The sequence below is a fragment of the Anastrepha ludens genome, chromosome 4 (genome assembly GCF_028408465.1).
Source record: "Anastrepha ludens isolate Willacy chromosome 4, idAnaLude1.1, whole genome shotgun sequence".
NCBI classification, from domain to species: Eukaryota; Metazoa; Arthropoda; class Insecta; order Diptera; family Tephritidae; genus Anastrepha; species Anastrepha ludens.
The window spans coordinates 608039-634535 of NC_071500.1; the positions used below are offsets into that span (position 1 = coordinate 608039).

Sequence of the window (26497 nt, forward strand, 5' to 3'; positions counted from 1 at the left end):
CAAATTTTGTGAGAAAATCTAAAACAAAGTGCACAAAAGCTGGGAATAGAAAATACATTTCACTTGTATCAAGATAACGACCCAAAGCATTCTGCCCACATCGTCAAAGAATGGTTATTGTATAATTGCCCTAAAGTCCCGATTTAAATATAATATAATAGAGAATTTATGGCAAAAATTGGAAGTTGAAATTCGGAAGCGACCAATATCAAATATAAACGACCCCAGACTACCATAATGGAGCAGTGGGAGAAAATATCTCCAGACTTAATAAAAAAATTGGTGGAATCCATCCCTAATAAGTTGAAATTTATATATATTTAACTAAATTTAAATAACTGGGTCATTTTGAGTGGCGCGCATTTTTCACGTGTTTTGTTCCTTTCTGCAAAAATTTTGAAAACTTTATTTTATTAATGAAATATGTTTACGATTTTTTGTTGGCTATTATCTATAATTTAGGAAAATTAAAAAATTTGAAAAAGAAAATCTTAGTTTTTGGAATTATACCACGTTTTGTAAACTTTTTACATGTGGGCTATTTTGAGTGGACTCACTGTATATAATCATTAATATTGAAAGAAAATGTATCTCAACTCTCGGGTTGTTATAGATTTTGTCTTTGAATACGCCAATTTCTCTGTAGCAGTTTAACCCACATCTACACCTTCCTGTCTGAATATTTCATTTTCAAAATGGTTTTCAAGAAAAGCGGATCGATATATTCGCGCAAACAAATGAAAATTGGGTTGCCAAACTATGAAATGACAGTAAAGCAGGGAATTCGCTAATATCTTAGACATCGGCGTTAATAGGTATTACCGGTGCATCTAATTCTGATTAAAATTATGGTGTGACAGACAGTTGTTACGTGGGTTAGTGGACAGCTGATTTGTTTAATCCACGCATTTGTCAGTGAAAGATGGACCGCAAACAATAAATATGGGTATTAGTTGCTCTGATACTAAAAATAATTATTTACATATTTACAAAACTCTTAATTACATTTTTTCAAACTCCTTCAAACTATCGAAACAATTAAAATAATTCCGAACTTGTTAGTGCAACCTAGCATTGCATCTTCCGATCTTTCTTGTTCTTCTCTTTAAAAGTTTAATTATTTTTCATTCGCAATATATATTGTGTCGGCTATGTGGCCATCGAAAATTCCCTTATTCCGTCTAGATTATGAGAATTAGTTGAACTTAAGTCCTTAGATACTTTCGAAACTCCTAAGATACGTCAGAAACTTTCCCAACAATTCTCTCAAATTTGTATAAGTGGCTAAAGCCTTTCACATAAATATGTTTTATTTTTTTAAGTAAAACTTTTTCTTGCCATCACTGTTACAAACTTCAAACGTGGCAGCACTTCGATGCATCCCTTCCTGTTTATACATATATATATATATGTATGAGAGATGGGCTGAGTTCATACTTTTAAATATAGATCGAGACTCAGTACCGACTTTAAAGGTATCCAGTATTCTCGATACCTCAATGTATCGTCAAAAATAAAGGAAAAGTGAAATTTAAAGGGTTTCACCAATCTAAAACTCAAGTGCTTCTTGCATGTAGCCATTTTTTCATTCATTTCATTATTGCAATTTCGTTGTTTATTGCGGTAAAGACTAATTTAGAGACAGCTATTTTTTTCATTTGAAAACTATATACATACATAACAGCAAGCCTATCTATATTATTTTCAGACACAAGACTAAAGTACTTGGGACATTTTTACAATCTGAAACATAATTAGACTGTTAATTTGGTCTGCCACATTTCTTTCATAATTTTCTGGGATTAGTAAAATCGACACATTTTATAAAAACCCACACAAAACTAACAAATGATTAAAAAAAGCGTTTCTATAAAATGAGTATACAACAATATTTTTGTAATACTTCACCTCAAAGTCCAATTTATAAAAAAATTTCCCAACTTACTTACATGCCTCATTTACACAATTAAGAAGACTACCATTAGGAGACAAAAAGAGAAAGAAACGTACATTCAAATAATATAGGTCCTACTTTCGGGTATTTCATACAAATAAAAATATAATGCATTCAACCATCATGTACAATTGCATCAGGATCTGAAACGTATGTATCATACTTTTAATTTATTTAAATTTTATGCGATCGAATAATAGCATGTTTCAATTCATGGAATAGCAGACAGTTCAGAACAAAAAGTATTTGTCTCCAACAGAGTGTTTATTGGATTTTATGTTGGCTTGGCAATACCTATTATTGTCATCTGTCAAATCCAATTCGGTTTCCATTCAGGCGAATTACTTTGCAGTCGGCTTTTCAGGTAGAAATAATAAAATATATTGTTAAAAAATCTCGACAGCATATCTGTGCCATTTAAATTCAAATATATAAAAATTTAAAATATACAGACATTTTGCTTGGAACATAATTGTGAGAAAAACGTAAAATTTAGATCAACTGGAAGTGCCTTCGATCCAATGTTCTTGATTATAAAATTATCCAATAATAGAAAGTGAACACTTGGCTCTCACCAGAAATTTGTTTTACGTTTGTGAGTACTGTTTGCATTTGATAAATTTTTGATACTACATTCAATAAATTGCGTATGAATTCAGAGCTTGATTAAATTCCTTTTCGTTGTTGCAAAACAATTTAATTTCATCATGCGCACTTACATAATGTGGGCAGAGTATTAGTGTGGCATTTGTTAAGAGGGGGCACGGCTTCTGCCTTCGGCGATAATTGAAAGCTGACAAATGAGATTAAATGAAAAGAGAAAATTGTTATTAAGATAAGGAAAAATGAGTATGTTTTACCATGTATTGGTAATGTTGGTGTTGTAACATCATAAAACATTTGCCATTCATTTTTGGGGAATGCTGTTGAAGTGCCTCCACCGGATTTAAATCCGGGTTGTTCCGGTAACGAGAACTAATTGTGGTAGATACGATATATTTGGAAATCGCTACTGATGACTTCCAACCAAAAATACTTAAGTCGGTGGTGTGTCAATTAACCTATTATAACACCAAATATTAGGCCAGGCTGGTCTTCCTAGGTTTTCCCTTACCTACCGAGGAGTGATCTCTGTTAGGCAGCAACATTTTGATATTTCTCATCGGGTTGGCCTTGATATACTAAGCGATAGCTTTCTACTAAACTTATTTTGAATACTTTAATGAAATTTGTCATTATGGTAGACAGTTAATGAAAAGACAGATCAAATTGCAAAAGAAGCAGCAAATAATGGCACTCTAAACACTTATTTTTCGTTTATTTTAGAAGCTAACATTGAGTTTTATCATTGCCTTACACACCAGTGATCTTACAGACTGTGGAATACCCTGGCGTTATGAGGATTGTCATCTCGTCATTTAAATAAAAATAAAAAAACAAAACAAAGAGTGCAATTTGGTGGAGTATTAAAAAATTTCAAATCGCCGTAGATGAAAGCTTGGAATAAAAAAGTCGTGAAACATTATAGAAGTGTTTTTTAAGAACTTCCGACTGTAAAAAATAATTATTATTAATACTGCACCTAGTACGCATCTACTGGTACCCCTAGTACTTTTTTAATAAATTTCTCCATGTTCATGCCTCACAGACTGGATATTTACTAAAATTTTCGAAAAAAGAGTCTTTGTAATTTGTTTTATAAAAATTGTAGTTTTTAAAGACTTATACAAATACTAAGGTATAAACGAAAGGTATTTCAATCATCTTTATAATGAAGTACTTATTTTGTAAACGGTAAAATTGACTTTTGATATTCGATATCTTCTCTATTTTTAATTTTCGAAAAAAGTGTAATTAAGAGTTTTATCAATAATTTATAAATATGAATATTAATACATCAAGTCTTAATTTGCTTCTATTGCTGTCTTTAAGGCTGTCTCCAGATAATAATCCCAACGCATAACGTTTATTCGATGTTTACTACTAATTAATATAATTTTACAGACAAGATAACAAAATTTAAGAATAAAGTATACAACATTTTTTAAATTCTATGCGTCTAGTGAATCTATTAAAGGTATCGGCGTATTAATAAAATTTTTGATGCGGGTGCAAAATAAAATATATTTTACTGTCTCATTTCGTTAACCAAACATTTTTTTTACTCCGACTGTTCTAATGAATTGGTACCAATCATGGGGATGATGGTTTTTTATTGAAGATTTGTTTTTCGCTGTCGCAGCGTGGTCACTATGGCACTCCATGTGTGTGCGGCCAGGAACCATAAATTTATAATAGGACCTATTACATTGTTGTCCAATTGTATGAAAATCGCAAACATAGTTGCAATGAAAGAATTTTTGTTTTAACGCGTACAGCAATCACTGTACAATACAAGATGACTTACATTGGCATTTAATTGCAGTATATGAGTGAATACGCATGAAGCTACTTCGTTGCCATTTCTTGTGGCAATTGCGCCATGTATGTTAAGGTTACAGATCCATAGAGTCTTTTGTAGACTGACAGTGAAGTTCTCAACAGAAGTGTAGGAAGGCACTGCTGAAGATCAAATCAAAACACTACACTGACAGGGCGAAGATACTGCTACAACAACAACAACAACATCAAATCAAAACAATTTAGTTTAGTATCAGTTAGCACTCGGTTCTACGTTACAGGACCGACACGGATTTATATCCGGCCAAGGACTGTCACTCCAGCAGCATTCCCCGTGCATGTATGGGGAATGTTAATGCTTAGTTTCATTTAGAGATTTTTCCTTATCATAAGCTTAGAGAACAGAACTTTAGAGATTCAAGATCTTTAGATTTGGCAACTGGTATTTTGCATTGAAGGTTTTAAATTTTTAATTAAATGTTCCGAACTCGGCATACTACGCGTAGAATTATTACGACGAGTATAGTGCAACTCGTATGACGGAAAGCTTTTAATTCAATCTAAAATTTTCTTTTCCTTTGATATAGAAAGTTTTCTAGAACACGAAGGTTTCCACACAAATCACCACCACAAGCTTCTACTTTTACTTTTGCAACGGTTTTTATGAATTGTTCTGTCTCAGATATCGTAAATCTGAAGCATTTTTGACAATTCAAATCATATCCTACCAATCTCTAAAAAATGATATGCTTTATGTAAGTTATAGGAGCCTTGCCCCAAATACTGCTTGTGTATTAATTGCTGTTCCACATATGTTATTCTATCAGCGCATCTGTATCTGATATGCTTTATGTAAGTTATATTCTATCAGCGCATCTGTTTCTGAAAGATTCCAGTGGTCGCCCAACACGAGTAGGAGCAAGTTTTTCAGCTGATAAAGTATAACTTTCCCCAAGGTTGCTTAATTATTTTCGCGACGTGTTTGAAATTTCCTAGATTTTACTTTTTATAATACCAGCCAATATATGAGTATAGGGCAACACTTACAACTTCGTTTTCTCAAACTGAGTTAGTACAATTACTTACATTGTGCACAGTGCCGGTGAAAGTAATAGCAACAAAACAAGCAGCTCTTGTCTTACTGACAGTCTCTCTCATTTGGGAGAGCAAAAAACAGAACTAAAATGATACCGGTTCTTCTCAAAAGAGGCAAAATTGAAAGGGGAATGCAAAATAGCGCGGTAAAAATAATAGCACCAAGCACATGTTGTTGTCGAAAAAAAGCATTTGCGCTAAAATTATTATTAGGAAACACACGTTTTTGTTAGAAAAGGTGATTTTTTAAAAGACAAAATAGTTGAAACATCTAATTAATATCTTTTTTTCAAACATGGGCCGCGGAAAGCACTGCACTGAAGAAAAAACGAAAATTATTTAAAAAAATGCTTGAGGAGGGCAAAACTTTCGCCGAAATAAGTCGGTTCCTGGGCTGCTTAAACAAAATGATTAGTAATGCCAAGAAATTTGCCCAAAAAGTAGAGTTTCGTATACGAAAACCTATTATGTCGCCATTACTCGTCAAGCGATTAGTTAGACAGGGCAAGAAGGAGCCATTCAATCCAGCAAAGGAGCTTAAAAAGGACCTAAATATTACTGCTACACAGATATTACAGATATTGAAACCATTCGCACTCGACTGAGAGAAAATTATTTGAACGCCTGTAGTCCGAGAAAAGTTCCGCTTGAAAATGAACACATGAAATTTGCTAAGCAACACTCCAATTGGCCAGTGAAAAAATAGAGAAACATATTGTGGACAGATGAGAGCAAAATCGTGTTGTATGGAGGGACTGGTTCTCGTAGTTTCGTTAGGAGACCACCAAACGAGAGGAATATAGACCGATGTACACTAAAAAAACCATTAAACGCGGGGGTTCCAGCATTGTGATATGGGCGTGCTTTTCCTGTTATGGAGTAGGTCCGATTCATTGGATTAGAACGATCATGGATCATATGCAGAGGATAAAATGCCAATAAAATAGGTCTTCCAGTAGGACAATGCTCCCACAGTCTTTAGATCTCAACCCAATTGAGAATTTGTGGACTGATGTTAAAAAGGCAGTTCACACTGGCAATCCAACTAGTAATATGGCCCTTTGGATGGTTGTAAAGGAAAGTTGGGAGAGTATTCCGATTACTAGATGCCAGGATTTAGTAGATTCTATGGCAAGGCGCTGAGCGGCCGTATTTGCCAATAAAGGATACTCAATAAAGTATTAACATACTAGTCAAATATCATAGTTATGTATTAAAAGTACTTTTGTTTTACATTTTTAAGTTAATTTTTTGTTTTCGCCATTGTGATTGAAATAGTGTTATTATTTTGACTGAAATAACTTAGTAAGTGAATATATTTTGAAATATGCCAGAAATATGGGGTCTCTTCTTATTAAAAATATGCTGATAAATTAATTAATTAAGTAAATCTATTTTATGTTCAAAAAATTGAGTTCTTTTCAATCTTTTTAAAGTTAGAATTTCGCAACACCCTATGGTGCTATTATTTTTACGGAAGCTGTATATATTATATATAATTGGCGCGTACACCCTTTCTGGGTGCTTGGCCGAGCTCCTCCTCCTATTTGTGGCGTTCGTCTTGATGTTCCACAAATGGAGGGACCTACAGTTTCAAGCCGACTCCGAATGGCAGATATTTTTTATGAGAAGTTTTTTCATGGCAGAAATGCACTCGAAGGTTTGCCATTGCCTGCCGAGGGGCGACTGCTATTGGAAAAAACCTTTTCTTCATTTTGATGTTTCACCGAGATTCGAAACTACGTTCTCTCTGAATAACGAATGGTAGTCACGCACCAACCCATTCGGCTACGGCGGCCGCCTGCTTTCTCTTTTCTTAATTTGCGCGATAACCGCTTACGCGATTTTGGCCGAGTTTAACAAAGCGCGTCATTCCTTTCTTTCTCGTGCTAACCGGCGCCAATTGGACACACCAAGGGAAGCCAAGTCCTTCTCCACCTGATCTTTCCAATGCAGAGGAGGCCTTCATCACCGCATCGAATACTTTCAGAGCCGGAGCGTTTGTATCCATTCGGACGACATGACCCAGCCAACGTAGCCGCTGGATCTTTATTCGCTGCGCTATGTCTATGTCGTCGTAAAACTCATACAGCTCATTGTTCCATCGCCTGCGATATTCGCCGTTGCCAACGTGCAAAGGCCCAAAAATCTTGCGCAGAACCTTTCTCTCAAATATTCCAAGCGTCGCTTCATCGGATGTTGTCATCGTCCACGCTTCTGCGCCATACGTTAGGGCGGGCATGATGAGAGTCTTGTAGAGTGTTAGTTTTGTTCGTCGAGAGAGGACTTTACTATTCAATTGCCTACTTATTCCAAAGTAGCACTTGTTGGCCGCCTGCTTACTTATTATATATATGTATATATATATATATATATATATATATATATTACTTACATAAAGTATATTAAAATTGGAATGAACAACCGAGTCGTCACTAGAGAAATCAGCGATACTCACATTAATAAAGTCTTATACGCTAAATATATTTGAACTTCCCATTTTTACAAGCGAATTCTCTTAACAAAACAGACTTTCAGCAACAGAACAGCTTAGTAGAAAAAGAAAAGAAATGAACACGCACAACAACAAACATATGTTGATTTAAAAAGCCGTTATCGTCAAATGATAATTTATCAAAGAACTGTAAGTAGACCTAAGGTTTTGCAAAACGTCACATTTTACCTATTTGGTAATTTTTATTTTATCATAAGCTCTTATGTCCATTTAAGTGATGGAAGTCTAAAAATGTATTTTGTACATAAACACGTATGTAAGTAAACGTATGACGTTTGATTACATTAAATGTGTTAAAAATGGTCTATTATTTATTGAGTTTGCGTTGACATAAGTTTTTAAGAAAAAAATCTTTATTAGTCGGCATTATATTTGAAAAAACGTAGCCTTAAGATAATTTGTCGTAGGAAATATATTCAAAAAGTATGGACGTTGAAAAACTAACCGTGATAACTTTTTCGGAAAATGCAGTATTTGAAAACGGGTTAGATCCAAATGTGGATTGCAAAAAGAATATGACTTTACTGCAGAATATGACTTTACTCGATTTTGACTTGATTTAAAATGTTATAATATATTGCCACAGATATGTTTCATTAAATTGAGTCTTGGGCTTATGGTTTATGGTTGTGAACGTGAATTTCAAATCAATGAATTCTGTATCATAATTTTTAATTATTTTCTTTACTTTGGAAGTTTTTAGTTTCGATCCATAATATTTATATTCTGGTTCTGAAGTAGAACTTGCCAGAGCGCAACATAGTATAATTATGGACTATACAAAATGTAAGTCTATAGGTTTTTTTTTATCAAATTTAGCCATCGTGTATTTTATTTGTTGTCTTTATCCCCTTGCATACCACCTTCGGAAACATATGTATATACCCGTACTACAGTTTGAGATGTGCTGCATATACGGCAGTTGAATTATGTGGCCGATCGGCACCTACTCTATAGTAGTATATTTTGGCCAAATAGTTCATGTATTCATTTTTGTTTAAATTTGTGGTATTTTTTACCCTTTGTTTGTTTTCTCAAAAACTGAAATCGTTAGGTAAATTCATCGCGGGATATAACCGTTGCACAAATTGGCCCGCATTGTCAAATAATTACTTTTCAGTTTTCTGTGTGAATTTTGTGTTTTTCAGTTCTTTGCTTGCGTTTCGCCTATAGGTGGCGAGAGTTCGTTCAGTCCGCGCGCGGCTGTGCCAACGTACAGACATAGACAAAAACGCATTGTGGAATCACATATGTGCTGCGGGAGGTAGAGGTGTTTGCAAGGTATGTGAGAAAGCAATAAGTGCGAGAGTTTTCCAGTATTTTTTTTGTTTGTTAATAATGTCGTTGTATGTCGTATTAAAGAATAAAAGTAAATCCGAAGATTTAAAATGTGACATAATTTAAGCATATTATTGAAGTGCGTTCTCCGTCTAACCTTGATCTGAGTTTTTGATTGAGAATGAATTAATTTAAGAGTGAATTTATCCCCATTCAGTGATACTAGTGTGTTCTGCCTCTATCGTAATTTGGGGATTTTGGTTTAGGCATTCGTTCTAACAAATTTTTCGTCATTATGTAATCGAATGGCTGTCGTAACAATTATTCGTTTTTAGGTAGTGAAAAGTGTATAAAAATTATATTTTAGTTTTACGTAACTAGACCGTAATATTTTAATATACGCGTATATGCTATTGATTTCGGCTTATATTTTGCTTGATGCAGTAATATTAAGAAATTTGTATAATTAACCAAAAAATATTCAGCAGCTGGTCGTCTTCCACGCCCTTGTTAGAGCGACTTGTGTGTTTTAACTTCAAGTGTGTTTGTGCATATGTATGTTATGAATGCAATTCTCTCACGTGACTGGCTGATACAATTTTGAACAGCAGAAAACTTCTCTGCCTCAACCCGCCCGTGCCTTTTGTATTTGTTTGTCGGCAATAGTTTAAGGCCAAGGCCGTTGACTTTATTTTTTTATTAACCCAAACATAGCAACAACTTTTCCGATGCTTTCAATCACTTGATTAATGATGTGCATATATGCGCACTAATAGAGAGTAAACATAAATTGCCAACTCATAGCCGAAAAGGTCAAAATGTGATTATACAGTATATTCCGATGTCCAGTGACTTTAACGGCGTACTTAGTCATTAAATATTTAGTGTCAAGTGCGGCGGCCAGTAATTATGTTTAGTGATAAGCTTAATTTAAAACATCTCTTCGCCTGCAGTTGTCTAAGCGAGCAACGCAAGTAAATACGAACAATGTTCCTTGGAATCAATTTATTTTCATCATTGTATAAACAAAACCAATACGCAAAACTGGTCCGACAAATCATCCCGAAGTAAGGTGATGCTGCGCTTCTAAATCGGTTTAATTTGCTGATGAATTTGATAGGGCTCGGTAGGGCTAAATGAAAATTAAGATAAGAATGACAACTTTCGGTTAAAATTGTATAATTTACACTTCAACTAGGTTAAAATCGTGTTTTGTGCGCACTTATGTTAAAATATTGGATTTATCGAAAAATTTTGGAAAAATATATTCTGGCTTCTGGACAAATTTACATACATACATTTGGAGTTGTACACAGGGTGGTTCATAAAGTTGAGAAAGTTAGGGAGACATTTTGGCTTTGCTGATCACGTTTCAACAGCCGAATAAGCACAACTAAGTTTTTCGTTTAGCTGTGCTGTGACTTCAACTGAAAACAAAACATACAATTTTGTTTGTGTCAAATAATTCTTTGCTAAATCTAAGCAAACAATGCAACAACAGCAAAACACATATGTGTTAACATGTGGCAACACTCTCCATTGTGGAAAAAATAGTTTTTGTTAGCCTTGAACAGCAAAGTTATGCTATTTGCAACATCCAGGAAAGCGCATTGGTTACTACGTTATTCAGTTATATAATATTATATTTTAGTTGCTATAAAGGAAAATCAGCAAAAAAAGTTGCCGAAGTGTTCTCAATAAAATTGATAAGATATAAACACCGCTGAGAAGGAAAACAGGTGAAGAATTCTGGAGATAGGCCGCGGAAGTTATTAGGAATAAAAGGAAGTAGGATTACAATTAAAATTTTTACTAATCATCACATAATAATAACAAACTTCAAAAAACAGACAAAAAATATCTTTAAATGGGAAGTGTACTAAAACAATGCAATTTTATTAATTTTTAATATTTGATCTGCGGTGGACTCTGGTGGGAATATACTACACATTATCGTAGAAAATAAACTGAAACATTTATTCGAAAAATGGAAATATTAAAATTTATTTTTTCGCATTTTTATTAATTACTGAATTCAGATTTCATTGCAATTTTCAAGTTGTGAGCCTTGCTAGACCGAAAGAACATATGTGATCTTCTTGTAACACAAATGCAAAACATAACAGTTACGGCCGCAGCTATGGTAGCAATAGCCACTGCAAAATAAAGGCCTTTTCTAAACCACTGTCGTGTTGTAACCATCTTCGCAGTACACCGAGAGCACAACTTCGGTTTTTATTGTATTACTTCGCTTTCGCTGTGGCAGTTTCAACTTTCGCAGCCATAGCAAAGCAATGACGGAAATACCCTTCAGTAAAAATGAGGTGGAAAATCATATGAAAAATCAGTTAAAAATTAAACTATAGTGTAGTATTTAATCAATATTTTTATAGCAATTGACATAATATATGCATGTGGGTGTACAACTTGCAAGGCTGCACTAGCCTATCCTTTTTTCGCAAATTTAGTTAAGTATTCTCATCGTGAAAGTTTCTGTTTGATGAATATTGATATACAGTGCACTCGCGATAACTCGAACTAATTAAAACAGGCGCTGTTCGATTTATCGAATTTGTTCGACTTATCAATTGAGTGTGCTATGTTAAAAAAACAGTCATCGATATCGATTTTTTTCAATTAAATTTACTTATTATTTTGGATATGAACATGAATATGTTTAAAATAATTAATTCGTTTCAATATTTTTCATCAAATATTTGGCAGTCTTTGTGTCAGTTACACAAAAAAGTCAGCTTTAACAGAAAAGTTAGGCCGAAAAGAAAGTTGTAATGTGTGTTTGTCTTTTCTTGCCTGCAGCAATGTTGAATATGGCTTTTTCACGCAGCAATTGAAGAGTGTTAACCTTTGCGGGGCTTACTTGTTCAGTTGTGGCCCACTGAATTACCTTATTGATAGAGCTAACTGCCTCCTCAGATGATATCCGCTCACATGTCTCAGTTGTGTTGTTAAACTCAGACTCAGAATCACTAGTTTCAATTATTACTTCTGTGTCGGTAAATTCGGCACCATCATTCCATTTGTTAACATCATGAAGCGTAAATTCGACCTGTAAATTATGTTTTTCATAAAGAAGTCAAAGTTTTAAAACATATATTCCAGTCAGAATACCTGTGGGGCTAAATTGTTAAACTTATTAAGAAGAGAGTCTTGTTTTTTTTTTAATGCTCAATGGAATATTATCTTCATCAGAGTCGCCTAAGTTGGCAAAACTCAAAATGTTTTTCCAACATTTGGATACGGTTTCCTTTTCTAACCGACTCCAAGCTGCATCTAAGAAAGTTACTGAGTCTCTTAAATTAATTTTTTTCATAGATTCGGTTACATCGCAATTATTGTTGAAAATGGAAGCCAGTAGAAAATTTCTGTAGTATAGTTTCGTTATACGAATTACATTTTGGTCCATTGGCTGGATCAATGGTGTCACATTCGGCGGCATAAACATAGTTAAAATTAAACCATCCTCGGACTTTAATTCGATTTCGTTGGGATGTGATGGGGCATTATCAATTAGAAGAAGAGCCTTCTCAGGTAGTCCCCCATCTTTCAAATATTTTCTTACCTAAATATTAAAGTCATTTAACTTGGTTAAAAAAATTATTTTAATGAATCTGGATTTTACCTGCGGCACGAACGAATTATGAAACCAGTCTTTGAAAATCGCCGAAGTCATCAAGGCTGATTTGGAATTTTTGTACTCCACCGGACAGTTAAAATTTTTGAAAACACGAGGATTTCTTGCTTTGCCAATAACGAGAAGCTTAAGCTTATGGTTGCCGGTAGCGTTAGTGCATGCCATAAATGTAAAACGCTGCTTTTCAGACTTTCTTCCCGGTGCTTGTTTTTCCGACAACGAAACATAAGTTTTCTCAGGAAGAAGTTTCCAGTACAATCCGGACTCGTCGGCGTTATATATTTGGTGGGAACATATCTCCATTTCCTTTATTTTTTCTTGTAAAGCCATTTTGAAAGGGTCTACCAGCTCTGGCTGTGATGACAGTTTTTCTCCAGAAATTTTTAACAAACGTACTCCATAACGTTTCTTAAAGTTTTGAAGCCACCCGTCACTGGCAAAAAATGTAGAATTTTCCCTACACAACTGGGTATGAAAAGCTTTCGCTTTTTCTTTCAAGATGAGTCCACTTATTGGGTAATTCTTTTTCCTTTGGGACAGAAACCATTTGTATAAAGCGGCTTCCATTTTAGGAAACTCAGAAGCTTTTAAAGTTCTCTTCCCAGGACCCAAAAACGTGTTGTTTACTGCTTTTAAAATTGCCTTATCTTTCTTTTTTATAAGACTAATGGTGGACTTGGCTACCCCATATTCCTTCGCTAGAGAAGTAACACTACGTCCACGTTTAATTTTGTTAAAGATTTCAGCCCTGTCTTTTAATGTTAAACACTTCAACCTTTTACGATCCATTACTCACGTGCACTGATACACTACAAATGACAAATTTAAAGCAATTTGGTCAATGCAAGATGTTGTTCCCAGAAAACTAACGTGATATTAACGCCGAAATATTCATATGGACAATACACTAGTATACATATAATTTATATACATATACTATTACATATGTGTGTATGTACAAAATGTACATGTTTGAAAAGAATGTGTGTACAAATAAATTTGTTTTTTTGTTCGAGTTATAGCGCTTTTTAATATTGTTCGAGTTACAAAGTAGTCAATAGGGAAAAAAATGTGTTCGAGTTAGCACGTCGTTCGACTTAGCGGCTATTCGAGTTACCGCGAGTGCACTGTACATTTATATTAATTTAAACTTTTATATTTATAATTACAGTGAAATTCAAAAGGCAAGAACAAGATGCATAGAGCACATACGGCTTTTAATTTGGTGCTATCACCCATTGCACAAAAAAACTTTGCCACGTGGTTGGTTAAGGATGGCAGTCCAAAGGCATGAAAACCTATTGTTTATTACTCTAAAAATAATGAATTTTGATAGAAATGTTCTTGGGATTACAGATGTGGAAAAATTCCACAGTTTTGGCTGCCATCCGTGCATATAGTTCGGCGCCAGCTGAGCAATTCGCCTCAGGTACGTCCGCTACGTATGTCGAAGAAATGTACAACTCATGGCTACGCGATCCAACTTCAGTGCACACGGTAAACATCTTTTATATAAAAATTTACGATTGACTTTGTGTAAACATTTTCTATTATAGTCGTGGGATGCGTATTTCCGTAGCAATTCGTATAATGCCCCACCGGATTTCCAACCTATTCAGAGAAACTTGGTTCCACTTTCCAGTGGCGTTAGTGGGCTCTCCTCTAGTGGAGCCATTGATTCGAAGACAATCGAGGACCACTTGGCAGTACAAGCTATCATAAGGAGTTATCAGGTAAGTCATTCAGTACTCCAACCTCGGAATAACAATAAAACTAGTGCCCCCAATTTGTCCCATTTATGGTATAAAATACTATTATTTTGTATTATTTAATAACATTCACGAATGCACATTTTCATTGCGATCCCGTGTTAAATAGATAAATATTGTTCAAATTATTAGTATCTAATTTATAATTTTTAATTAAAGATAGGTATTTGAGATACAAAATCTTAATCTCGTGGATGATTAAAATATCCGGTGTGCATGAGTATAGAAAATATCTTTTTGGATATTTGCCTCTTACTATAATACGTACAAAGGCAATTTCATGGTATTAATATGCTAATAGTATATTAGTATTAATTTGATGCTGGGCGTTGAAAACAAATTCTTTAACACTTTAAAACTTTCAAAGTACAATTTAAATCGGTAACTAAATAGAATTGGCCTAACTTATAAAATATTTCATATTACGCGACACATAATTGTCTTGGTGTTATCAGTTTTAATACATTTTATAAGTTTTATATCTATAGTGAGTTTTTATTTTACTTCAACATAAAATTAAGTTTGGCCATTTATTTGCACAATTTACCTTATTTTGTTTTATTTACAATCATAAATCATTCAAATAATCGATTATTGTACACAATCAACCCAACAACAATGAAACCCTTCATCAACATCCAAATGATATGAAATAAAATGAATGAACGATCTGAATAATCGTGCATTAATGTGATTCCTTTGAATGAATAACGTTGTTACGCCTTAAGTCTCGTGGTCATTTGGCAGCTGATCTGGATCCAATCGGCATCTTGAGAAAGGATATTGCTGTCAGCAAAGATGGTCAGACCCGACGAGCTAACGAAGCTGTGCTGCGGCAGCACTCCTCCTTTTTCGTTGGTAATTGCTAAAACTGATTTAATTTTTTATAATTTAAAATTAAATTTGAGATTGAAAATGAGGCATATATAACTAGAAAAGAAATAATACTATGCATCAACGATTCATTGCTGTCGCAATGAAATTCGGAGTTGAAGTTTTTTTGATCTAATTTTCCTTTTCTAATTCTAATTGACAACCGACCTGTCTGACTCCATATTTTCGAACGGTAATACAAGTTTGTCTTACAGTTGAATTTATAATTAGCTGTTCTGAAAAACATTATACATAGTTACGTACATACTTACATTTTAGAGGTATCCACTTAGAATTTATTAAGTTACTCGTGAATACTTCTAAAATGCTTAATGTTGTTGCTCATAGCAATTGAAATATTGATTTTGAAACCACTGGCTTTGTTTTTTGAATGCAGTATAATTAAGTTATTTTACATAAGTTTGGTAGTAATTAAAAAAAACTCAAGTATTTATAAGGCATACTCTCATTATGGGTACCCTTAAAAATACTACAATTCCCAAGCGCGCAGGCAATAGTTGGAAACAAGTACACCAGTAGCCCGATTCTGTAGCTATTCTCGGTCAAGTTATCGATTGAATTAGTCGATTTGACGTCACTCTCATTTGTTGCGTTTCTTAAAAAAAAAGAGTCGGATTGATCGACAACCCTGGTACTCAACTGACGTGCTCCATTCCATTCCAGAAGAAATACTCGATTGCACGTGTTTCTGTAACCAAATGAAAATAAATATTCTCGACCATTATTCTCACTTTTCCTTGAGGTGGTGACAACACACGTTTCGTTTGTTATATATGTGAATAATTCATAACAGAATCTAGCTAAGAGTTTTGTAATCTGTGGAACTTAATTTTTTGCGACTTAGTTTAAGTCAGAGACAACACCCACCCATGCATATCCCATGCCCCACTACGGATTAGGCTATACAGAAATACAGAGCCTTTAGTCTGTGCTTGTTAAACTTTTTTAATACTGCATTTACATATTTAAGTATACAAATAATGGGCATCAGTTTACTGCATTATGTTACGCAGTTATAGAGGTTGGTTGGTTGGTTGGTTGTTAAAAGTGGTGATTCATCCACAATCCAACCAGCACTTCCCCACTATTTTATTGCCACATCCTCGCTACCAACTTGTTTGATCGTTATTTTTATCTTGACTATATCCAGTCTGTGCGGTTTAAGAACCTTATTCGGTTGTTGACGTCTGAGCCAGACAGTTGTTCGAGACTCTCTCTTCGAGACATTATCTCTGCCATAAGGCAGGGCATTCACAGAGGAACTGCAGAATCGTTTCGTTTTTCTCTGGCTGATTACAAATGTGACAATACACTCTGTGGTGAGGGATGCCCATTTTTATAGGGCTGTTGTTTAATTAAATTTTAAATATGAATTGAAAATATGTGCAATAATTAATTACAGCTCTGTTCGCTTATTTATCAATGTAAAAATTTCTGTATACACATTTTGGTTTTCATGCTTGTTTTTGTTAATGTTGCCACAATCAATTGTTAAAACAGTTTGCATATTCCTTGTCGATTGGCATACCATTTTTCTCACTGTTCCACATTTTGTCGATTAATGCTTACAGAAACACCTTTTCTCGACCAGTTGAACAATTTGGATCGAATCGCTGTAACGTCGTTACGATCGACAATTTTGTCGATTTATTACAGAAACTGATTTCCTGCAAAACTACCTATTATTTATTTTTATCAAAAAATATATGGGCATATAAAAATTTCATGAGAACAGAAATGTGTTTGCATGTATCATCAAATGCACTAACTCGTTTCGTAAGAACATTGCATCTGTTTATGCTATAATGCAAATCTTATAAATATTATAATAAATAAATAATTATTGTATTGTTAATGTTTGATCTAAACGAAAATATTCGCTATCACACAGGCGAGGAGATCATTACGAGATCAAATTAGTTTTCAAGTTTCTCATGAAATTGTGTAAAAGATAGTTAATAATGAATAACATAGACAGATCGATTTTTCTACGAAACCATTTTATTAATCGTTCATATTTAGAGAAAAACTTGTAAAAAAATTATGGGAAAAGAGGATCAAGTGTATGTAAAAATATCACAATCAAATATGTTTTTCGCAAATGTTAAAACGGAATTAATTAATTAGTGTACGCATCAACACCTCTCACTTACATGAATTTCGTACGCACCTCACGCAGATCATCTGCATTTCCTGCAAACGCTTGCATTCTTGTAAAAATTGGGATTTCTTTTGTAATTATTTTTATTTTGGAAAAAATCTATTATTTGTTCGATGTGATTTTATTATTTTAATCCTCTATTTTCTTTTCTTTACATATCTCTTCTTATTTGATTATTCGTAAAATTTCTGCCTATCCTTCTATGCTACCACATATGTTGCTAATTCGAATAAAAATGAAAAAAAATTAAAAATATGTACAAAAACGGATTCCAAATTTTTTCTATGTGCTTGTTCGTCAATGACCAAACCCACAAACTTGAACCGTTTCAATAGATTCGAGGACATAACATTGCACACCTCGACCCTCTTGAAATTAATGTCGCAGAATTGCCCGACAACTGCACGACGAAAGCCATTTACGCTAATTTCAGTTTTGGTAAGTAGGATACGCCAAATAGACATCATATCAAAATTAAACTCAAACACGAACTCGAAATGATATCTTGAACCCAAAGTATGCATTAAATGTCCTGTGTTCGTATGTATTTTATCCTAAACCAAATCTCATATAACGTATATTCTCACATCTGTATAGCATATATATATTGAAATGTATTTGATACATTTGGTAATATTTGTTTGTCAGCTCATCAAATAATTTTCTATCTATCCACTCATTACTCCAATTATCCTTTACATGCCTCGAACACTCATCGGAGTAACATTTGTAATATTTGGTAGATTTTTTCTTTTAAAAATCATCTTCTATGAACACAATTACATAGTAGATTTTGAATTCCCGCATACATTTTTGAAACATTGGCGCAATAATGAAAAGAAAACATAAAGGATGTACTCATAAGTTTTGAGCATTAAATATTCATATTTACATATATACATACATACATGTGCAGTCGCAAAAAATGTATTATTGAATCAATGTAGTCTTGGTAATGGGCTTTCACAAAAAGTGATTCGAAATTGAACTGAATGCTATACTCGAAATTCGTTTCATCAAAATTGATGCTTACAAGAAATTTTTATTTTAACATTCATACATAAAGACATATGTATACATATATTAAAATAGTTGTTTAAAAATACATTAGAGATCCCTCGAAGCTACTCCTTCATACTACTTTGAAACGCTGAATTTGCACTCACATCAAATCGCTTGCACATACATAAATGTTTGAAATGAAAGTACGTTTCGGCAGGTCGTGAATTTTGTCTAACTTACCAAGAACTCCACAACTGTGCATCCATAACTTCTGCTTGAACTAAGCGTTGACATAGAGCATGTTATGTAAAAAGGATCTCCGGATTTCAAAGCAAACTCTAAAAATATGCATATGTTTGATGTACTCGTAAAATGTTTTAATTTGAAACATATATTAATTGGGCTTACTCTAATTAATTTGCTCTGGAAATATAGGAGAACAAGATATGGATCGGCCTTTTAAACTTCCCAGTACTACATTCATCGGTGGAGATGAAACTACTTTACCTTTGCGGTGAGTAAATTTATTAAATTTTCTTGAATAGCAATTATACATCTTTTTTTTTTAATTATTTAGTGAGATCCTTAACCGCCTGGAAAATGTATACTGTAATAAAGTGGGTGTGGAGTATATGTTCATCAATTCGTTGGAGCAGTGCAATTGGATTAGAAAACGCTTTGAGACACCTGGAGTTACGAATTTTTCACCAGAACAAAAGCGGCTTATTTTAGCACGTTTGACCCGAGCAACAGGGTAAGTTTTACTGCAACGCATCAACGGTTTCGTTTTTTAGACACAATTAACTTTTTCTGGTTCTAGGTTTGAAGCCTTTTTGGCCAAGAAATATTCGTCTGAAAAGCGTTTCGGTCTAGAGGGTGGTGAGATGCTCATACCAGCCATGAAAGAGGTTATTGATGTTTCAACTGAGTTGGGCGTCGAATCGGTTATAATGGGAATGCCACATCGAGGTCGCCTCAATGTCTTAGCCAATGTTTGTCGTAAACCTTTACCCCAAATATTCACACAATTCGCTGGTTTGGAAGCAGAAGACGACGTGAGTTTCAGTCTTATTATTTCTGATTTGATTTCTTGAAGATGTTATTTAATGAAATCATTACAGGGGTCCGGTGATGTGAAATATCATTTAGGAACCTACATTGAACGCTTGAATCGTGTCACAAACAAAAATATTAGATTAGCCGTTGTTGCCAATCCTTCCCATTTGGAAGCATCCTGCCCTGTAGTGCAGGGTAAAACTCGCGCTGAACAATTTTATCGCGGTGATCAAGAAGGCAAAAAGGTGATGTCTATATTATTGCATGGAGATGCTGCATTCAGTGGTCAAGGTGTTGTATACGAAACGATGCACTTGTCAGATCTGCCCGACTACACCACGCATGGCACCATTCACGTTGTCGTGAATAACCAAATTGGCTTCACCACAGATCCGCGTTTCTCACGCTCCTCGCCCTACTGCACGGATGTGGCACGTGTTGTTAACGCTCCAATTTTCCATGTGAATGCAGACGACCCAGAAGCTGTTGTGCATGTTAGTAGAGTAGCCGCTGAATGGCGTGCTACCTTCCACAAGGACGTCGTTATCGATTTGGTCAGCTACCGGCGCAATGGCCACAACGAGGTGGATGAGCCTATGTTCACACAACCGCTCATGTATCAAAAGATTAGAAAGCACAAAACTTGCTTGGAATTGTACGCGAACAAACTCATCGCAGAAGGCACTGTCACACCTGAAGAAGTGAAGACTGTGGCAGACAAGTACGATAAAATCTGCGAGGAGTCTTTGGAATTAGCTAAGCAGGAAACACATATTAAGGTAAGATAAAGCTATGTACGAGTATATCGCACTACTTAAATAAAAGTATGTTTTTATAATATTAATAATACATTTCAATAGTACAAGGATTGGCTTGATTCTCCCTGGTCTGGGTTCTTCGAAGGCAAAGATCCTCTGAAAGTATCACCAACAGGCGTGAAAGAGGAAACCCTTGTACACATTGGCAACCGATTCTCATTACCTCCTCCAAATGCCGCTGAATTCGTCATTCACAAGTATTTGTCATTTTACGATGAATACAAATGAATATAATATTTGAATATTTCAGGGGTTTGCTACGTGTGTTGGCTGCTCGCAAGGCAATGGTTGACGAGGGGATTGCTGACTGGGCCTTAGCAGAGGCAATGGCTTTTGGATCGCTGCTTAAAGAGGGTATTCATGTGAGGTTGTCTGGTCAGGATGTTGAGCGTGGCACCTTCTCACACAGGCATCATGTATTACATCACCAGTTGGTGGACAAAGCAGTCTATAATCCTTTGCAACACCTGTATCCCGATCAAGCACCTTATTCAGTTTCGAATAGTTCCCTTTCGGAGTTTGCTGTTTTGGGTTTCGAACACGGATATTCTATGACTAACCCCAATGCTTTGGTGTTGTGGGAAGCTCAGTTCGGTGATTTCTGTAACACTGCTCAATGTATTATCGATCAGTTTATCGCGAGCGGTCAAGCCAAATGGGTTCGCCAATCTGGATTGGTCTGTCTTTTGCCTCATGGTATGGAAGGTATGGGCCCAGAGCACTCATCGGGTCGTCTAGAACGCTTTCTGAACCTATGCGCTGATGATCCCGACTATTTCCCTCCCGAGTCTGAAGAATTTGCCATTCGACAATTGCATGACATTAATATGATCGTAGCCAACTGTTCAACTCCAGCTAATTATTTCCACATTTTGCGTCGCCAGATCGCCTTGCCTTTCCGCAAGCCTTTGATTATAATGACTCCCAAGTCTCTGTTGCGTCATCCATTAGCAAGAAGTCCATTCAGGGAAATGGCCGAATGTAGTGAATTCAGACGCATAATTCCTGACGAAGGCCCTGCTGCTGAAAACGCAAATAATGTGAAAAAAGTGCTCTTCTGTACTGGACGTGTTTTCTACGACCTGCTAAAGGCACGCGAGGATAAGAAATTAGAAAAAGACATCGCCATCGTGCGTGTGGAACAGGTTGGGAATCTATTGAACATTTTTAGAGTTATTTTAAGGTTTATTGATTTTTCTGTGCCTGGTTTCGTTGTGCATTAGATTTCTCCCTTCCCATTCGACTTAGTCAAAGAACAAAGCAACGTATATAAGAATGCCGACTTGTTCTGGGTACAGGAAGAGCACAAGAACCAGGGTGCCTGGACGTATGTGCAACCTCGTTTCTTGACCGCACTAAACCACGATAAAGATATTGGGTAAGTCTTTGTTAACATTAGCATGAAGGTTTCATCATTCTTTTCTTTTCTTCTGTTCGTTTTACGACTTGTTTCTTTTTATATTGAATATTTTTTTAAGAGTTATTGAGAAAACCGCATAAGTACATGCTAACACATTATGATTTTGTAATGTGGTGTGTCAAAAGCGATTTCAGTTTTCAAATATATTCTATCCCAGTTAAATTTTGAGTACTATGTTTTTTAAAACTATGAAAGAGTCATTGAAATTCACATACATGCAATACAAAATTTTCTAACTGCATTCATGTAGTCTTAATCTATTGTATGCTTATCGCTATGGTATTAGTCAGTTGTCGGTAACGTGTGTCGGTATAAGGTTACGCTAGGTTAGAATAACAAATGTTAGAAAAGAGATTACTTTCACTTATAGAAAAAGTATAGTATAGTATAAAGTTATATTTTTTTCTTGAAATACACATTTTTGATATAATTTAATGCTCAGGCAAGGGAAATTAATAAAAAACGAATATGCAATCAAGCAAAATCCCAAAAATTCATGAAGCGAGCGTTTTTTTATTTTTTCGCAAATCACAGTCCTTTTAAAAATGAAACTATGTTTAATTCTGACAGCACAGTTATGAAATGTTTTTTTATTTGAGAGTTTGTTCTTGTAATTAAATGATTTCCCCTTTGTTTATTTTAATCACTTCTATCCAAAAACTAATATTTTTCATTTTCCTACTAAAACGTTATCTGTATAGATACGCTCTTCTAACAAAGAGTGCCGTATATATATATATATATATATATGTATAATACATATATACATATACATGTGTAAATACTGTATTAAAGTGTTAAATATGTTCACCGTGGAATTGTTAAAAACAGCCACAGTGCGAATGCAAAGGAATACTTTAATAAACTCGTAACTTCGAATGCCGAAAGAACAAAATCCATCCTTTGTGTGTGTGTTATTGTTACAGCTCCTCTACCCAGACCACAAGACAAACTAGTGCCGACTCTGCTTCCGATTCCGATTCGAAATCGAAACCGTGGTTGAGTCGCATGTTCGCCAATGAAAAGGCCGACGGCGCCGCAGGCGATCAGAAACCAGTCGACTATTTCGATATGCGCGAAGTTCGTGATATGCAAGGCAATTTCAATAAGCCCGCTGGCATCCAGGACATTTCGCCAAAATACAACTTTGGACGTAAAATTAGGTGAGGAAAGAGCGCGAGCTGCATTCTCACAGCGCACAAATGTGTATGTCGAAATTAAATGGGGCGATGCGCTGCAGCAGCGAATGTTTCGCTATCTATTTACATTTGCATAAAATCTATTATTTTCTGTAAACAACAAACATCATTGGAACAATTTATAGCCTTATTCACTTGTTTGTGCGTTAAAATTTTATTTTTTCATGTACGGTTTTGGCATAGCATTTACAAAATTCCGACTTACATATATTTTAGAAAGACCATTGAAACACAAAGTTCCAAAATTTCTGTATTTGACAGAGTTTTTAAGTTCTAATTTGATTTTGCCAAAATTGTATTTTTTCAATTTTAATTAATTAAATGAACCGAAAGTAAGGTAGCGCAAAATTGGTTGAAGTTAGTTTTTGAATGCACGCATTATGTTTTCAGTGTTTTAATGTTGTGATTTAACTAATACGCTTCATCTTATTCTTCTTCCATTTGATTAACCATTTGACATCACACCAAATTTTTCGTTTTGAGCCCTCTCCTCCATGAATTTCCCTGCCATTTACATATACATACATGTAGCTTGAATGGCTTGAATGCATGCTCATAGTGTTTGTTGCACCCCTTGTATTTTCTCGTTTATCCGTTGTCTTTGCAAAATGTTTGTCAATCTATTAAGGAGTACAGCCAACTTTGAAGATCAAAAGAGAAGCATCCGATCGGTTTCAAATACAATTTAAATAATTTACATTATCCCTCTACTGCGACGCCGTACAAATCGCTCACTCTGGCTGCCTGAAATGTGGACATGAACGACAATATTTCGTTGATTTCAAGAGATTCGATGTGGAAAATCTTTAAAGTAATTGTATGTGTTTTGGGCAAATGGCCATAATAGAAATAAATACTTTATATAAAGCTGTTCCATTTGAGTACTTTGGGTAGGGTAGAGTTTGTTACATATGTAGAGAGTAAACTTGACGAGCTCCGTAGTTATCCGTTATCGAATAAAATCTCATTCTAGGACTACTACTTTTAAAAATGTAATTGGCTATCATCTCACTAATAAACGAAAATATAAACCTTAAATGGAGTATATAACCATTTCAGGTTTACATTTTTGCTATTCATTCAAGCGCGTGCCATTAACCATCAGTCGCTCATTTAATTATAATTAATTTTGCATGCTTGAATTCGCTCATAAAGTCGGGTTTCCATTATGGCCTTTACATATATTTTGAATGTGACGAATTGAAATGGCATGTAATGCCGGATTGGTCACCATATTGGTTTAATTCATCATAAAAATTGCGTAATGAATATTAGGCATTGAATCACTCACTCATTGAAATGTACGCCATAAATCGCTTCTTAAATTTTTATCGCTGCATTGTTCCATAAATTTCGAATATTTCCATTATGAAGAACATTTTTCTTGATAAATTTTTAACTAATATTTATTCATTAAATTTGTTTCCTTCCTATGTTTTTGTTACAACTTCGTCCCACAAACCATTTATTATTTTTCCTCCATCTTTCCTTCCAATCCACTTTTGCACAAACAATCATTGTGCTATTTTCCTTCCTCTCCTTTCTTTCCTTCCTCTCTTAATTTTTTACTATAGCTATATTGGAAGGCCATGCAGCGCTTCTGCTGCCACCGGCTCCAAGGTGCAGCACACCCGTGAGCTTAACGCACTGCTCAACGATGCTACGACGGTCTAAATGGCTGAATACGACGTGATGCACAATGAAGTCAACAACCAGCTCGAGATATTTCTGTAGGTACACGCATCCACAATCTGCGACTTAAACCCACAACAATAATGGACACTTAATTTATAAAATTATTTTATTTTTTATTTTTATTGACCAGCATAATAAATAACTATTTGCATACATATATGGTTATTGCAGTTTGTGCTGTCGACATTTGTAAAAAAGAGTATAATTAATACGATATAAAGATAAACTGTTAAGTAATGTATTGAGAAAGATCGTCTCAACATTTGTGAAACTCAAAGATGTGAATATATCGAACAAAAATGCAAATATTTTTAAAATAGAAGCAGAACAATGCTTGTTTATGTGAATGTTTTAATTTGTGTATTGACATCATAATTTAATTTGTTGTTTTTGATTGTTCGTGAAAACACGCTAAAAAAAACTTTAATAAATTGCTGTAGCAAAGTAGTTTTGAATTTGTGAATTACGAAGAAGCCAGTTATCAGGGATTAATTAATTTCAATATGTATTGTTAATTTATCTTTTGTGCGTTGTCGATGGGAAGCTCCAGGTACCAACGTATATATTCGTCCTTTCAACTAAGGTGCAAATGAAAATTTAATTGCAAAATCGTAAATGAGCAATATCTGGTTTATTATTTTTTTATAAACATCTTTTTTTCCTGATATTCTCAGCCAGCTACTTTTTGTCATAGAAATGCTTTCCACTTTTCGCTGGTATACATCTTTTTGCCCACATACGCAGACATAAAAGTAATATTTATAGATGCGTAAAAATAAACAACAATTTTTATGTTTATGATTTTATATTTAAATAGAACATTGATTTAATTATGACTCAGAATTTGTAAAATAAATGTGCCTATAAAAGTGAAATCCCTGTCGCGGGCTTTGGTTCGCTTCTTTATTTCTTGATTTTATTTATGTATTCTATTGTTTATGATTTATCGTTGCCTATGATTTAATGCTATTAATTTATAAGTCTACATGATACTATTAAATAAAAAATTGAAATATTTAAATAAACACAAAACATCATACTTACTCAGCACTTGTATAGATTTTAAACATTGATGCAGAGTTGATATTTACTAGATATATATGAGTACATATGTACGTATATAAAATAGCATAATAATCTTTATTTTTTATACACTGAAGTTTCGTTGAGGTTTACGCACTGCATTGGTTTGCTCAACCAACTAAACAAGTGATAAGTTATATGTAAGGTTTAGTTGCAAATTGAGCGAGTGTGTTTTTATACACACAACCAAATTGGAATTTTTGCTTTAATATTTACATAATTGTACAAGTAGAAGGAAGAAATGCTTCCTTGATAACGATGCGCATCTGGGAAAGGGTTAGCTTTTGTATGTACAAAGACAGATATTTTAATTAGGAAAGATAATCAATTCCTAAGCAACAATTTTCGGCAAGTTTCACACAAAATTTATAACAATATGCATGAAAGATTATTACATATTAAAAGGAAGCGATTGATTTAATCCTCAAGCCATTCCAGTTATTCGTAGACAAAGTCGTAGTTCAAGAAACTTTACTTGAGAAACTTAACGCAGCACATCAACTAGA

The 26497-nt window shown here is 34.5% G+C and overlaps 2 protein-coding genes across 9 annotated transcripts; one reads left to right on the forward strand and one right to left on the reverse strand.

The window, feature by feature from the left end:
* Window positions 1-2226: 2226 nt before the first annotated feature.
* On the forward strand, window positions 2227-25951 carry LOC128861288 (2-oxoglutarate dehydrogenase complex component E1). Of its 8 annotated transcripts, none has more exons than XR_008454359.1 (15): window positions 9113-9245; window positions 14066-14182; window positions 14251-14391; window positions 14451-14627; window positions 15392-15521; window positions 19156-19234; window positions 19298-19474; window positions 19541-19775; window positions 19842-20555; window positions 20637-20791; window positions 20845-21739; window positions 21818-21972; window positions 22941-23177; window positions 24788-24947; window positions 25039-25951. XR_008454359.1 is itself a non-coding variant. In XM_054099311.1 (14 exons), the coding sequence occupies exons 2-14, from the start codon at window positions 14090-14092 to the stop codon at window positions 24885-24887; spliced, it is 3288 nt and encodes a 1095-aa protein (XP_053955286.1). In that variant the 5' UTR covers window positions 2227-2318; window positions 14066-14089; the 3' UTR covers window positions 24888-25951. The 8 variants fall into 8 exon arrangements, 6 of the variants coding, with proteins under 6 accessions (XP_053955286.1, XP_053955285.1, XP_053955284.1 ...); XR_008454358.1 differs by having other exon boundaries at window positions 24788-24943; XM_054099311.1 differs by lacking the exon at window positions 9113-9245 and adding an exon at window positions 2227-2318 and having other exon boundaries at window positions 24788-25951.
* Window positions 11419-13224, reverse strand: LOC128860671 (jerky protein homolog-like). Its single transcript, XM_054098327.1, has 3 exons — window positions 12883-13224; window positions 12586-12822; window positions 11419-11550 (listed from the first exon to the last, which is right to left on the reverse strand). The coding sequence occupies exons 1-3, from the start codon at window positions 13222-13224 to the stop codon at window positions 11419-11421; spliced, it is 711 nt and encodes a 236-aa protein (XP_053954302.1).
* Window positions 25952-26497: the final 546 nt, after the last annotated feature.

What these genes read in the sequence shown, in the direction of transcription:
- LOC128860671 (XM_054098327.1), bottom strand. Translation starts at nt 13,224, where the DNA reads ATGGCTTTACAAGAAAAAATAAAGGAAATGGAGATATGTTCCCACCAA. An exon ending in ATAATTCGTTCGTGCCGCAG is followed by an intron (nt 12,823 to 12,882) that starts GTAAAATCCAGA and finishes TTTAATATTTAG; the next exon opens with GTAAGAAAATATTTGAAAGA. An exon ending in TTTTCAACAATAATTGCGAT is followed by an intron (nt 11,551 to 12,585) that starts GTAACCGAATCT and finishes TTTTTACTGAAG; the next exon opens with GGTATTTCCGTCATTGCTTT.
- LOC128861288 (XM_054099311.1), top strand. Translation starts at nt 14,090, where the DNA reads ATGCATAGAGCACATACGGCTTTTAATTTGGTGCTATCACCCATTGCA. An exon ending in CGTTTGACCCGAGCAACAGG is followed by an intron (nt 19,475 to 19,540) that starts GTAAGTTTTACT and finishes TTCTGGTTCTAG; the next exon opens with GTTTGAAGCCTTTTTGGCCA. An exon ending in AACTTTGGACGTAAAATTAG is followed by an intron (nt 23,178 to 24,787) that starts GTGAGGAAAGAG and finishes TTTTTACTATAG; the next exon opens with CTATATTGGAAGGCCATGCA.